General features: G+C 42.2%; 1 protein-coding gene across 3 annotated transcripts in view; it reads left to right on the forward strand.

Annotated features, from left to right (window-relative positions):
* Positions 1 to 16,023, forward strand: part of GDPD5 (glycerophosphodiester phosphodiesterase domain containing 5) — a 300,231-nt gene that overhangs the window by 92,684 nt on the left and 191,524 nt on the right. For all 3 annotated transcript variants that reach the window (XM_067466461.1, XM_067466463.1, XM_067466462.1), the window contains exon 2: positions 12,607 to 12,781. In XM_067466461.1, coding sequence (XP_067322562.1) covers positions 12,665 to 12,781 — 117 coding nt within the window. In that variant the 5' untranslated portion in view covers positions 12,607 to 12,664. The remainder of the gene's footprint in view (positions 1 to 12,606; positions 12,782 to 16,023) is intronic.

The raw sequence follows: 16,023 nt of genomic DNA on the forward strand, positions 1-16,023 counted from the left end.
CCTACATAGTCAAGCTTGACGCTTGTGTTTATTTGGAGTGTTTTATTAGCTTCTATTCAGCAAACGATTTCATGCCAAGTAAACTAACCATGCTGAGATATTGGCCACAATTACCGCTACTGGCTGGATTTAGGGTAAGCAGCATTCATCTTCTTAGGCAAGCAATCCATTTTGAACCCAAACATGCATTTCAGGGTTACAGCCTGTGTTGGATGGGGTTGCGTCCCCCTGAAGATGCAGGTTTGCAGCTTGGTTGTGATCCTGGACTCATTGCTGAGCCTGGAACTCCAAGTTTCGGCGGTGACCAGGGGAGCATTTGCACAGTTAAAGCTTCTGCACCAGCTGTGCATGTACCTTGGGAAGTCTTACTTGGCCATGGTAGTTGTGCTGGTACAGCTGTGCCAGGAGCTCCCACTTTATTTGCTTTGTATTAAATGTTTGCTTGCAGCCCTGGGTTTCAGGGACTCTGCAGATAGGTGGCTTCCTTTGGTTGCAGTCATAGGGCAAGTCACCTGTCCATCATCGTTACGTTTTGGTTCCGCCCCTTGCTCAGGGCAATTGGGAAGGGAGCCATTTTAGTTAGTCTTAGCAAGGAGCTGGGGGTGGTGACGGCTGACAGGGAGCTCTGGCGTGGGCTGGTCCGTGAGGTCACGCAGAGTCGGAGATGACTGAACGAATGAACAACAACAACAACAACAGCAAGGAAAGCTAATGTACAGGACATGTGCAAGCTTCCCCTGTACAAAAGCTTCAACCCTTAAGACTTTCCGGGAGGAAACAGTCTTAAGAGTATCCAAAGATTCCCAGGAATCTGAGGAATTTCAGAGGGAAAAACAGCTTTGAATATCAAAGAACTCCAGCTGAAGAGACTACAGGCCTTGCTGGTAGGTCCACTCAGAGCTTTGAGACGCAGTTCAACCCGGTAGTGGAGCCCACATCAGTTAGGTTTAGGTTCACAGTCAGCCTGGGAGAGGTTAGAAAGGGATTTTCCTTTAAAGTAAAGTAGCAGTTAGTAGCCACCAGTTGCACAAAAGCCTGGAAGCATTTGTTTAACCTTTTGAAGACAAGAGAAGTTTCTGTTTGATTGTTCCTCAATAAAAGACTTTGTTATATTTCACAAGCCCTCTAAAGACTGTTTGTGGTGGAAAATTCCTAAGAGCTTCTCCTTGGGCCCCCTGGCTTCCCGCTGGGCAAAGGTTGCACGTCCTGTTCTAAAAGAAATTCTTTACAGGCCCAGCGCGCAACAGAACAGTAGTCCATGCTCTGGTTACATTCCATATAGACTACTGCAACGCGCTCTACATGGGGCTGCCTCTGAAGACTGTTCGGAAGCTTCAAATGGTCCAGTGGGCGGCAGCCAGGTGTTGGAGTTCAGCCTGTGATTGTGGTTAAGGATCAGGATCCTTTGGATGTTGGGAATGATGACAATAAGGTTCATGTAGGTAATGGTGTTTCCAATGAGGTGGCTATTGATGCAGAGAATGGCCATGTCATACGTTCTGCAGTTGGTGGTGCTTGGTGAAGGAAGGGTTAATGTAAGTATTAGTTCTAAAGGGTTTGGTAATCTGTAAGTGGGAGTTCATGGGTGAAAGCAATTAGGGGGTGGAGATGTGCAGGAGATGGGTTGCAGCTGGGTGTTACTGGATTAAAGGAGCTAACCTTGAGACTGATCTTTGGGAGAAAAGTATCTGTTGTATTTTGGTGGTGGATGTTGCTGGTTTTCTCCCCAGGTCTGTTGGATTTTTGGTATCCTGACCTGTTGCCTGTAATCTTGGAACCTTGAACCTTTGGACTGGCTTTTGACTACGGTATAGACTCTTGATCCCTGGACTCTGTTATTGAACTCTCGGCGTTTGACCACTGGACTAGACCCTTTTGACTACGGAGTTGTTTTTGCTATCAGTTTTTGTTTATTCTGTAGCTGGGAGCTCTCTTTATGTTTTATGTTTTGGTCTATTAAAACAGCCAGCAAGTAAGTGCTGTTTAATTAAACTGTTTGACAAAACTGGGAGTTTGATTAATCTCTACCTAAATAAGGCAGAGCCCTGGCAACGTGACAGGCCAGGAGACCCCTGTTCAAAGTGTATTTTCTGATGAGAATATTCCTGGAGGGTTTGGGGATGATGGTGTGCTTCCTGAATTGCTACCAGATAATTCCCATGATTTGGAGCCTGAAAATAGCTCGACACCTGGGCCAGTTGCAGAAATGAATGAGTGAGTAGATAGATGGGATGCTATTAGTCAGAATAGGAAAGCAAACCAGTTTATTCTTCAACCGTTGCTACATACAACTGTTTACAGGTCTGCTATTAGTATACAAAGATACTCACAAACATAGCAAGACACTCACACAACGAGGATGACGATGAATTATAGAGACAAAGAGAACTATCTACGATGGCTGAGAGCGAGCACATGGCAAAGACGAAATTCACATATAAGCCACTCTCATTCTTACCTCAAGAATCACATCTCTACTGGGTTGTTGTAGGTTTTTTCGGGCTATATGGCCATGGTCTAGAGGCATTCTCTCCTGATGTTTTGCCTGCATCTATGGCAAGCATCCTCAGAGGTAGTGAGGTCTGTTGGAACTAGGAAAAAGGGTTTATATATCTGTGGAATGACCAGGGTGAGACAAAGGACTCTTGTCTGTTGGAGGTAGGTGTGAATGTTTCAACTGATCACCTTGATTAGCATTTGATTGCCTGACAGTGCCTAGAGCAAACTTTTGTTGACAGGTGATTAGAGGTGATTTCCTAGTTCCAACAGACCTCACCGCCTCTGAGGATGCCTGCCATAGATGCAGGCAAAATGTCAGGAGAGAATGCCTCTAGAACATGGCCATATAGCCTGAAAAAACCTACAACAACCCAGTGTTTCCAGCCATGAAAGCCTTCAACAATACACATCTCTACTGATTTAACTCTTTTGGTGGACTGTGCTGTGAACACATGTGCATTAGAACTGTATTTTTCCACACTCTGGAAGTGCATGCAGTGCATTCCTATCTAATATAGCATTTTTCTACCTGACATATGTGTTAGGTTTAAAAGATTAGATGACAATGTAGATGCACCCTTAATCTGCCCCAAGCTCTGTTGCCAGGGAAATTCACCAAATCTCATATTTTAAAATGCAGAAGAACTTAGCAGAAAGGAAAACACGCTTTTTAGAGCAGTGGTTGTGAAAACACTTTTGTACTTGTGATTGCGAGGCACGTACGTGTGTGTGTGTGTGTGTGTGTGTGTGTGTGGGCTGCAAATAGAGGAGCTGGCAAGGGGGAGACGTTTGGAATGAGTTTCCTAGTGTCTGTATGTTTGATAATATTAGAATTAATATTGCTTATTTGGGAAGCAAGATGGTTCTGAAACACACCGGGGTGAAGGTGAACCCATTTGGTAGGAAAGCATATGCGTGGTTTTAACATCATAGTATATACACCTTCTCTCCCATGGTCAAGATGTACTACTCGCATAGAGAGTATTTATCGCTTGTTGAGAAGAATGAATAGACTGCAGGGAAATGAAAACATCTCAACTCTTGATTATGTTACATTTCTCAGAATCGCATTGACATTTGCTTCTTGCTCTTGTTCGATGCCAATTTGTCAGGTGTTGTCTTTTTCTTTCCCTCACTGACGTTTATGCACATTGCAATGCGTTTGTTTACATATTTAGTTTCAACAGATGTAGCCAATGGCTGAAGTGTGCAATGTTCCCTCACTTTACATTTATATATGTGTGTGTGTGTTTCATATTGTTGCTAGTGCTCTTTAGTTTTTACCCAATTTGGTCCCCAGATGTTATTGAATGAAAGCTCTCATCACTTTTGATTATGCCCCATGTGGACTGGGGATAGTGGGAATTGCAATTATTAATGTATTGGATTAATTAGAAGATAACTGTTAAGGAGCTGAGTGGGAAAAGGAAAGGGCCTGGGGCTGTTAGGAATGGTGGGAGTCCAAAACACCTGGAGGACTATGCCTGGTATAGAACCATATTGTTCGGGTACAGCCGCACCAGGAGCTCCAGCTTATCTTGCTATTTGTTGAGTGTTGCATGTATTTTAAAGTTCTATGCCTTTGCAGTTAGATGGCTTTCCTTTGTAAGTAATTAAGTTATTGGGTCAATTACTTGTCAATTATTATTAGGTTCCCTAGTCCCACCCCCTTTTTGGGCTTTGGAGGGAAGTGAGCCATTTTGTTAGTTAGTCTAAGCTAGGTTAGCCAATGTATAGGATGTGTGTAACTTCCCCTGTACAAAGGCTTCAACCTTTAAGAATCCCCAGGGAAAGAATGCCTGGGAAGCATTCCCAGAGCTTTAAGCAATCCAGGGGAGAACAGCTTTAAGGACTCCAGGAAAACAGCCTTAAAGATGAAAGAACTCCAGCTGGAGAACATCCACTGCCTTGCTGGGAGGTCCACTCGGCGTCCAAGAAGCATTTTGGCCCGGTAGCGGAGCACGCATCAGCGAGGGTTGGATTTTAGTCAGCCTGGGAGACGTTAAAAAGGGGGAAATTTCCTTTAAAGAAAAGTTATTGAGGATAATGCCTGTCCCCTGTGGACAAGATTGAGAGAACCAATACTTTATCAAGAAAGCCTTGCAGTTCCTGTTTGATTTCATTAATAAAAAACTTTGTTGTATTTCTCAAGCCATCTGAAGATACTCTTGTAGAGGAAGTCCCTGAGAACTTCTCCTTGGGCCCCCTGGCTTCCCGCTGGGCAAAGGTTACACATCCTATTTTAAAGCCAACCAAATACAGGCCCAGCGGCAACAGAACACATATAATGCAATTCAGTGCAGTTCAACTTCCATTATATGGATCTACGCTGACTATTTAATGCTTACCTGTCCGAACGTATCTCCCTCTACGCCCGCCTCGTAGCTTAAGATCGTCTGGGGAGGCCCTGTTCTCAGTCCCACAAGTGCGTGACAAGGAACAGGGCCTTCTCAACAGTGACCCCATGCCTGTGGAACTTGCTCCCCAGCGAGATCAGGTTGGCTTCTTCCCTTCTTTCTTTTGGGAAGAAGGTTAAATCATGGCTGTGGAACCAGGCCTTTGGACAGTAAGCATGACAGCACCTTGGATGTTGAACTGGACTGAAATTGGCTATATGGTTGATGACAATGTTTTAGACATGTTTTTAACTTAATATTTTAATTACTGCTTTAAACTGTTGCTATTTGTGTTTACATTTGTATTATATTGAGGATTCGAATTGTGACCGGTTTGTAAGCCGCCCTGAGCCCCCCCCCCCCCCTTGGGGGTTGAAAAGGGCGGGATAGAAATATTGGAAATAAATCTATATAAATAAAAATGTAATGTTTGTTTGTGGGATTAACAGAACTCAAAAACCACTGGATGAATTGACACCAAATTTGGACACAAGACACCTAACAACCCAATGTATGTCCTTCACTAAAAAAAAATATTGATTTTGTCATTTGGGAGTTGTCGTTGCTGGGATTTATCATTCACCTACAATCAAAGAGCATTCAGACCCCCACCAAGAATGGAATTGAACTAAACTTGGCACACAGTTTTCCCATGACCAACAGAAAATACTGGAAGGGTTTGGTGGGCATTGACCTTGAGTTTTGGATTTGTAGTTCACCTACATCCAGAGATCACTGTGGACACAAACAATGATGAATCTGGACCAAACTCTACAGAAATACTCAATATGCCCAAATGTGAACACTGGTGGAGTTAGGGGAAAATAGAATCTTGGCATTTGGGAGTTGTAGTTGCTGGGATTTATCGTTCACCTACAATCACAGAGCATTCTGAACCCCACCAACGATAGAATTGGGCCAAACCTCCCACACAGAACCCCCATGTGGGCCACAGCAACGCGTGGCAGGGGACGGCTAGTAAATAATAAATAAATCAATTTCCAAACTGCATTGTTTGGCAGTGTAGATCCAGGCTTGGTTTAAGGGAAATGAGATGTCTAGATGTGACAGCCCCTGTTTTTCACAAAGTCCTGGAGTTTTGATTATTATGCAAACTCTGGCTCAATGACACTGGTGTCTATAATTGGAGTGAAGTGTGACTAAAAAAAGCTTTGTTGATATTGGTTCCTGATGATGATGCAAAATCATGAAATGAGGGCAGGAAACATCCTGTGCTCCTTCAATTCATGTACTACTTTGCCAGCATTTGTATTGTCATTCAGCAAAAATGATCTGGGGAATCTCCTGGGAGATGAAGCTGTATATATTTATATATTGTTGATAAGGTGGCGAGGATTTTTCTCTCCTCCTTATTCTTATTTTTGTCACACACACTCCCCCCGCACCCCCGGTGCACATTGCAAAATGTGAATAATTAATTCCCCCCTTGTTTTTCTCCCTGTTTTATTTCTGTCTGTGTAATGCTAACCACCGGAGGCTTGAATCATTCATAGGCTTCGCTCCCACTTTTCTCATGGCAAAGGAGGCCAGAAGAAAAGGAGTGTCTCGGGGGAGATGCTTTGGAACAGAGAAAGGCCTGCGAATCTGTTCCTTAGGGAGAAAGGCCACAATCCTTGGGAATGTGCTTGCTGCACCCCAGGCCTGGAAACACCTATGACCACCGCACCACACAAGAGACCAGGAATATTGTGCTGTCACGCGCTGGGCCTGTAATAATTGTCTTTTGAACAGGACGTGCACTTTCTGCCCAGCGGGAAGCCAGGGTGCCTCGATAGAGAGGCCCTAAGGATTTTCCTTTGGAAGAGTCTTTAGAGGCTTGAAAGGTTTAACAAAGTCCTTTATTATTGAACAAATTAAACAAATACTTCTTCAATCTTCAACGACAATCATACAAATGACTGGTGGCTTTCTTAATCTTGTCCACAAGGGACAGGCAACTGGCTTTGAGAACTGTTTCTTTTCTTTTAAAAGGAAAACCCTTTTTAACCTCTCCCAGGCAATCTACTATCTAGACTTTGATGATGTGGGTCCTACTACCTGTTCCAAACTACTTCTTGGGTCCCGAGTAGACCTACCAGTCAAGGCTTTGTAGATTCTCCCGCTGGAGTTCTTTGGGTCTGCAAAACTGTTTTCTCCAAATGCTGTAAGACTGAGAGGCTGTAAGTTCCCAGCCAGAGCTTTGGGACTATTTCTCCCCGGAAGCTATAGGAAATGAAGCTTTTCTGCAGGTGGAGCTGGTCCACGTCCTGTAGCTTAATTTCTTTCTGTAAGACTAAACTAAAAATGGCTCCCTCTTTTCCCAGGGCCCTGGGGAAAGGGGCAGAAACAAACACAACAATGATTGATGAGTCATTGGCCCTATAATTGCAAACCAAGGGAAGTCACCTTTGCAGAATACCTGAAACCTTGGAATGCATGCAGTCATTTAATAGAAAGAAAATGAAGTTGTAGCTCCTGGTACAGCCATACCAGCACAAATATAATCAAACAGTTTATTGTAAAACACACAAAAAGCATATAAAAAAGCAGGAATTAGAAAGGAAAATATATAATCCAAAAAGGTTTAGTGACAGGTGATAATCAAACAATAATCCAAATGTATTGTCGAAGGCTTTCATGGCCGGAATCACTGGGTTGTTGTAGGTTTTTCATGCTATATGGCCATGTTCTAGAAGCATTCTCTCCTGACGTTTCACCTGCATCTATGGCAAGCATCCTCAGAGGTAGTGAGGTCAGACCTACCTCTGAGGATGCTTGCCATAGATGCAGGCGAAATGTCAGGAGAGAATGCTTCTGGAACATGGCCACATAGTCCAAAAAACCTACAACAACCCAATAATCCAAATGTCTCATAATGTTCCAGAGGTGACAATCAAGGAATAGCCAGAAATCACAGGCACAGCATTAGTCTACAACCAAGAAGCTATCACTAGTAAAACTTGATTGGGAGTACATGAACAGGGACATAGAAAACTTCCAGGATTAAAATCTAAAACCAAGGCTTAACTTGAACCAAGAAGCAGAGAACTCAGGCTTAGCTTCTCACTCAAATGCAGTGTTGCCTGAACTGACCTTAAGGTAAACAACTTGTTGTTTAATAGACACCCATGAATGCATTACGTCTCCCGTGAAGTTTCTCTCCAACTTTCCCCATGTAATCACTCAGACTGGAGTAATCTATGTTTGGCTCTAATTTGTAAACAAAGACTTTTGTTGATCTCCATAGCTACAAGTTGTTTACCTTAAGGTCAGGTCAGGCAACACTGCATTTGAGTGAGAAGCTAAGCCTGAGTTCTCTGCTTCTTGGTTCAAGTTAAGCCTTGGTTTTGGATTTTAATCCTGGACATTTTCTATGTTCCTGTTCATGTACTCCTCTTCAAGTATTACTAGTGATAGCTTCTTGGTTGTGGACTTATGCTGTGCCTCCTTATCACTCAGTTCTTCACTCGATTCCTTATCTGCTGTTGCTGCTTCTGACTCCTTGAACTGGCCTTGAGGCCCCACACTTTTCGAGCCAGTTTTCTCACAGAGAGAAACATCATTTCCCAGTCCTGAATTCCCCAGACTTGAGGCCTCTTCACTTTGTGCCACAGGAAAGCCCTAATTCCTCTCTAAATTACCAACCTCTGGCTGATCTACAACAGTGCTAAGCTCAGAGGGAAAGTGTTCCAGCCTACTTTATGGCAAGTAGGCTATTGGTTGTCAATGCATTTCCAGTGTTCTTTCTTTTGGAATTGGATATTGGAATAAGGAGACAATAATCAAGTTTGCAGATGATCCCAAATTCAGAGCGAAGGCTATTGGCTAATACCCCAGAGGACAGGATCAGGATCCAGAATGACCTCAATTCTCGATTCTAGGCTGCATCAATAGAAGTGTAGTGTTGGCCAAAGGAAGTCATGATCCCACTCTGTTCGGTGTTAGTCAGACCTCACCTGTGACTAGTTCTGGGCATCAAAATTCAAGAAGGAGATGGACAAGCTGGATGTTTCCAAAGAAAGGTGACCAAAATGGTCAAAGGTCTGGAAACCATGCTCACTTTGCCTGCCTTCTCCTGCTGGTTGTCATAACAGCGTGACCTGAATTGCCCTTCAAAAACAGCCTTTAGACAATGTTGAAAGTAAAAGAAAAATGCTTTACTTCAGCAAACACAAAGGATAAGCAAATGTAATTGAAAAGTGCAAAAGAAAACAAGGAAGATGTATTGTTGAAGGCTTTCATGGCCGGAATCACTGGATTGTTGTAGGTTTTTTCGGGCTATATGGCCATGTTCTAGAGATATTTTCTCCTGACGTTTCGCCTGTATCTATGGCAAACGTAGGTAGTGAGGTCTGTTGGAACTAGGAAAAAAGGGTTTATATATCTGTAGAATGACCAGGGTGGGAGAAATAACTCTTGTCTGCTGGAGCTAGGTGTGAATGTTTCAAATAACCACCTTGATTAGCATTTGATTGCCTGGCATTGCCTGGAGCAATCTTTTATTGAGAGGTGATTAGATGTCCTTGTTTGTTTCCTTTCTGTTGTTGTGCTGTTCTAATGTTAGAGTTTTTTAATACCTTTAGCTAGATTTTGTTCATTTTCATGTTTCCTCCTTTAAGTCTTAATCCAGACACAAATTAAAGTTTCTTACAAGGTCCCAAAAGAAACAGCAGTCTTTCATCAGACAACGGATGATGAACTAAGTTCTTAGCAGATTCCATTGGAGTGAAAACAGGGTCATTGTTAACAGCGAAAGCTTCTGCTACCGATTTATACCCCTGCATTCCCCGCGCAGGAGGTGCTAGGGCGTCTCCCAATTAGCTCAGCGTTTTTAGCAGCTATCCTAGCAGAACGCTATCTGTGCTCTGTCTCTTGTCTTTCTAGAAATGTGGGCACTTTCAAACTCTCATTTTCTGATTCTTCTTCTCCCTCCAATTCCTGAGCACTTCCCTGCTCCCTTTCCTCCTCCGAAGATGAGGAATCCCTAACACAGTGGATAGTGAATCCATTACCTTGAGGGATAGGTTTCAACCCCATCTTTTCTAAATTTCAGATGAAAAGCTGAAACAGATTTGCCACCCAAGAATCATGAAAGCAATCAGCTGCTAGTAAAGTTTGGCTTGGTTCTTTTTTGCAGGCTGGAGAAAATGTTTGAGAGAAACATGTTCAAGATTTCCTGAGCCTAACAGGGCTAAAATTATTTATTTACTTTATTTATATACCGCTTTTCTCAGCCTTCAGGTGACTCAAAGTGGTGAAATACTGAGCTACAAAGTAGGAAGGCTGAGTTCAAATATCACCTTGGGACATTGGTACATTTAATTGTCAATGCAAACTTGCAGAAACCTCAGCAATATGTGTATGTAGCCTGGGGACGGAAGACATACAGAAGCTTGGAAAAGTTAGATTTTCAAACTTGAAATCCCAGGCACCGTGCTCATAGGGCTCTAAGTCTTCTAATCACCCTAAATGCAATTTTTTTCCAAGTTCCAATATAGATCTACTTTGCAGCATAGCAGTGAAATATGCATATCTTGGAAGAAGATGATATATGTGGAGTGCTTTTGCTTTGGAAAGTATTAAACAAGCATTTTTATGCATATTCAGTAAGAGAATTTGCAATGAGATGGCTCAGGGGATTTGCAGTGACGTTGCTTTGAAAGTAATCATCTTTTGATTCAACCAAGTGTCCTTTGCCGAAGGATGTGGTTTGGGTGCTTACAAAGCTTGGGAAAGTTACTTTTTAAAGGGAGGGGGATAATTAAATATAGAAAATCCTTGCCAGGGTGATTGTGATGCTTGGGAAGTTGGGGCTCAACTGATCTAAAAACAGTACATGTTTCAGCCTCTGCTTAAATCGAGACGTATTGTTTGAGGACTGCATATGCTTGTGGTGCAAAGCTGCCTCCTGATTACAAGGGCTGTATCAAATCCCACCTTGACCTTAATATGCCCAGCACATGGGCTTGAGCCGATCACTTTCCAGAATGGAGCACAAGCATTGCATCCATGGCTTCCTAGAAGGAAAGCTGTCTTTTCGTCTCTTAAGTGCAAGACCTGTCTCATCACACGACGGCGGAAACATAATTTCCTCTTCCTTAGCAGCTCCAGCCCATTGCTTTGAACTATTGTTTCCTGCCTGCTTTTAAAATATGTAACAGTTACATTTATTGTTGCTGTTAGTTGTGCCATTGTATTAATGATATTGTTGTGTGGTTTTTCAGTTTTGATAGTGACAGTTTTTACTGTCACTTTCCTCTTTTCCTTCTCCTTGTATGCCAGTGTTTCTCAACCTGGGGGTCTGAACCCCTGGGGGGCGGGGTTGCGAGGGGGTGTCAGATTGGTTGACAAAAGCAATTAGAAAACACAGTATTTTCTGTATTGTCGAAGGCTTTCATGGGAGTTCTGTGTGCTAAGTTTGGTTCAATTTCATCATTGGTGGAGTTCAGAATGCTCATTGATATTGTAGGTGAACTATAAATCCCAGCAACTACAATTCCCAAATGACAAAATCAATCCTCCCCTCAACTCCACCAGTATTCAACCAGATCCATCCAGAGGAAAAGTGTTCTTGCCATACATCAAGGGAACCACTGACTGCATAGGGAAGCTGATGAGGAAACACAACGTACAGACCCACCAAGAAAATCCAACAACTGCTACGTTCAGCAAAGAACAAGAGGGATCCTCTTACTTCTGCAGGAGTCTACCGTACACCATGCAGCTGTGGACAAGTCTACATAGGGACCACCAGATGCAGCAGCATTGTAGATAATGGTGGCGATCATGATGGAGATGAAAGTTTAGATGATGATGTAGATGATGGTGTAGATCATGATGCATATGTACATTTAGATGATGGTGTAGATGATGGTGGAGATCATGATGGAGATGAAAGTTTAGATTATGGTATAGATGATGGTATAGACCAAGGGTTCTCAAACTTTTTAAACAGAGGGCCAGGTCACAGACCCTCAAATTGTTGGAGGGCTGGATTATAATTTGAAAAAAATATGAATGAATTCCTATGCACATTGCACATATCTTATTTGTAGATCAAAAGACATTTAAAAACAATACAATACTTAAAATGAAGAACAATTTTAACAAATATAAACTTATTATTATTTCAATGGGAAGTGTGGGCCTGCTTTTGGCTGATGAGATAGGATTGTTGTTGTTGTGTGCTTTAAAGTTGTTTCAGATTAAGGTTGACCCTGAGCAAGGGCCGGGTAAATGACCTTGGAGGGCGGCATCTGGCCCCCGGGCCTTAGTTTGAGGACCTTTGGTGTAGATAATGGTGGAGATCATGATGGAGATGGAAGTTTAAATGATGGTATAAATGATGGTGGAGATTATGACCAAGATGAATGTTTAGGTGGAGGTGGAGATTGTGATAGAAATGATGGTGGAAATCATGATAGAGATCACAATGTAGTTGATGATAGAGAGATGGAGATGATTGCAGTACAAATGGTTTTACTTATCCATGGTTTCACCTAATGTCTCTTCTCAATGTCTCTCTCAGCATTCTACTGAATGTGGAATATTCCTGGAGAAGCCTGGAAATCCATTCCATGCAAATGCAGGGATCGTACTATATTATTATTTAACAGTGGATTCAGTGGGGACTAAGTAGTGGGATTTTGACTATTTTAAAACTTATCACTCTTCTGCCTTAACATTAATTTTACTTAATGTTTATTTCCAGGGTGCTCCCACGGCCTGATGGGTTTCTGATGGTCTCCTGCTGACAAGCTGGGAAGAGCATGGTCAAACACCAGCCTCTACAGTACTACGAGCCACAGTTATGTTTGTCATGTCTGACGGGGATCTATGGCTGCCGCTGGAAAAGATACCAGCGGTCACATGATGACACCACCAAGGTGAGTTGTGACTTTATGGGATGACTCCATTTTGGAATTGTCTGGGGTCCAAACAGGTGGGTTTGTCTTGAATTGGATGAGGCCAAATCTTGAGTTGACCATGAAAACTTGCGACTTCTATAAAAATATATTCTTTATGAACCAGAGCAAAGAAATGGCATTACTTGAAGCAATTGTTGTGAGTACAGTCTTCCCATTTTCTTGTTGATGTCTATGCTTGCAGAACTTTCCTCCCATTTTAAATTCTGTATTTAATTTCCACATTATATACAACATCACAATATGCAGTATTTGATCTAAGCATGGTTTTAATTCATTGTCTGGCATATCTATATGAGGCTTGCAAAACTGTTTTTTTGTGTGATTATTGTACACAAAGAGGTTCTGTTATCTTTTTAAGTTGTTTTAAGTGAATGTTTGGCATTATAGCTTAGAAAGAAATTACATAGTGTTTTTTAAAAGACACTGTTCTGTCATGCGCTGGGCCTGTAACAGCTGTCTTTTCTATAGGAGGTATACTTGAAGCCCAAGGGCGCCTCAAAGAGAGGTTCTCAGGGATTTTTCTGAAGCAGTGGTCTTTAGAGTCTTTAATGATACAACAAAGTCTTTATTATGGAACAAACAACAAATCTTCAATGGTTCAAACAACACTTCAAGGCTTTCTTAGTCTAGTCCTCAATGGACTGGTACCTGACTTTAATTAACTGTACTTTCTCCGTAGGAAAAAACCCTATTTAACCTCTCCCAGGCTGTTTACTATCTATGCCTCATCGGTGTGGGTCCTACTACCAATTCCAAATGCGTCTGGGTATCGAGTAGACCTACCAGCCGAGTCTTGTAGACATTTCAGCTGGAGTTCCGTGGATCTGTAGTGCTGTCCTCCCTCAGAGAATTCTTTGAGAACTTCAGGGTTGTTTTCCCTCTGATTGCTGTGAGGCTGAGAGGCTGTGAGCCCTCAGTCAGAGCCTTGGGGCATTTTCCCTGGAATTTCTGTTTCTGTATCCCCGGATGTTCTTGAGAAAAGAAGCTTTTCTACGGGACGAGCTGGTCTACGTCCTATAGTTTAGCATCCTTATGTGAGACTGCCCAAAAATGGCTCTTTTCCCTCCCAGAGCCCTGAACAAGGGGCGGAATCAAAGCTTAATTATGATGGACAGGAGGCCTGCCCTATGGCTACAAACAGATAACAGAAAGAAAATAAAGTTGGAGCTCCTGGTACAGCCGTACCAGCACAGACACATTAATGGAGGATAGTTCTACCAACCATATGAACTACATGGTGGTTATGACCCCTACGTGAGACCTTCATCAATATGTGCTGTAGTACTTTTTTTCAGCCCTAGCAACTAAGATAAAAAGTCTAGGACTAATTCCGTTATGCCACATTATGCCATTCTTGTGAGACTGTAATATATTTCTTAGGGAAGAATTTGGAAATCACATTTGCACTGTGGAAGGATACCATCTTAATATCTTTTTCCTTTATACACAATTCCAATTTCATTCACTGATTGTTGTCACTCTTAACTGTGAGTCTTTTGTATGTTGGATATTTGTAACTCAGGGATTGCATGTAGTATAGATCAGAGTTTTCCAAACATTTTAAAAAGGCATCATTTCGTGACACAGTAATTCAGCTTTACTAGCAAACCAGAAGTTAATCCAATGTCCAGAAGTTAATCCAATGAGAGATGGACATATACCATGAGGTCTCTTCCAACTCTTAGATTCTATGTACATACAAGCCCTATGAGGAGCGGCTTAAGGAGCTGGGCATGTTTAGCCTGAAGAAGAGAAGGCTGAGAGGAGATAGTTGAAACCCGAACCATCCGAGAGCTACTTGCTTTTCGGAAAGCCTGTAAGACCTTTCTTTTCCGACAAGCTTTCGATGGGTGAATAACTCGGGACTATGTCGGTTCTCGTTTTATTGTATTTTAAAGTTGGTTGTATTGTTTTAATCTACTGCTGTAAACCACTGTAAAGTCAAATAAATCGATAGATAGATAGATAGATAGATAGATAGATAGATAGGAGACTAGGACGCAATGGAACAATGGCTTCAAACTACAAGAGAGGAGGTTCCATCTGAACATGAGGAAGAACTTCCTGACTGTGAGAGCCGTTCAGCAGTGGAACTCTCTGCCCCTGAGTGTGGTGGAGGCTCCTTCTTTGGAAGCTTTTAAACAGAGGCTGGATGGCCATCTGTCAGGGGTGCTTTGAATGCAATATTCCTGCTTCCTGGCAGGGGGTTGGACTGGATGGCCCATGAGGTCTCTTCCAACTCTTAGATTCTATGATTCGATGTACTGACCCAATTTAAAAAAATATATGATTAATAATAATAATAATAATAATAATAATATCCTCAGCTGCTGCAAGAAAATCACAAAGACAGACTACAAACAGAGGCACAACTCTGTGGCCCAAATGATTCATTGGAACTTATGTCACAAGTACAACCTGCCAGTAGTAAAGAACTGGTGGGATCATAAACCTGCAAAGGTTGTGGAAAATGAATACACAAAAATACTGTGGGACTTTCGAATCCAGACTAACAAAGTTTTGGAACACAATACACCAGACATCACAATCATGGAAAAGAAAAAATTTGGGAATATTGGTGTCGCCATACCAGGTGACAGTCACATTGAGGAAAAACAATAGGAAAAACTCATTTGTTATCAGGACCTCAAAATCGAACTGCAAAGGCTTTGGCATAAACCAGTCCAGGTGGTCCCAGTGGTCATCGACACATTGGGTGCCATGCCAAAAGGTCTCAGCAGGCACTTGGAAACAATAAACATTGACAAAATCAGGATCTGTCAACTGCAAAAGACCACCTGACTTGGATCTGCGCGCATCATTCGGAAATACATCTCACAGTCCTAGACGCTTGGGAAGTGTTCGACTTGTGCTTTTGTGATATGAAATCCAGCATATAGATCTCATTTGCTGTGACATACTGTGTTTTTGTGTCAGTAAAATAACAACAACAACAACAATTTATATTCTGCACTCACTCCCCAAGTGGACTCAGGGCAGATTCCAACAAAAGATGGCAAACATTCAGCGCCAGATCCAATCTATCTATCTATCTATATAAATGCTCTGTGCATTATGCGTATCTTAAAAACAAAAGAACCAATGAACGAAATCACACCAAATTTGGCAACAACATGTCTCACTAAAGAAGGAGTGACCATCACTCAAAAAATTATGATTTTGTCATTTGGGAGGAGTTT

The sequence above is a fragment of the Anolis sagrei genome, chromosome 3 (genome assembly GCF_037176765.1).
Source record: "Anolis sagrei isolate rAnoSag1 chromosome 3, rAnoSag1.mat, whole genome shotgun sequence".
Classification (NCBI taxonomy): Eukaryota; Metazoa; Chordata; class Lepidosauria; order Squamata; family Dactyloidae; genus Anolis; species Anolis sagrei.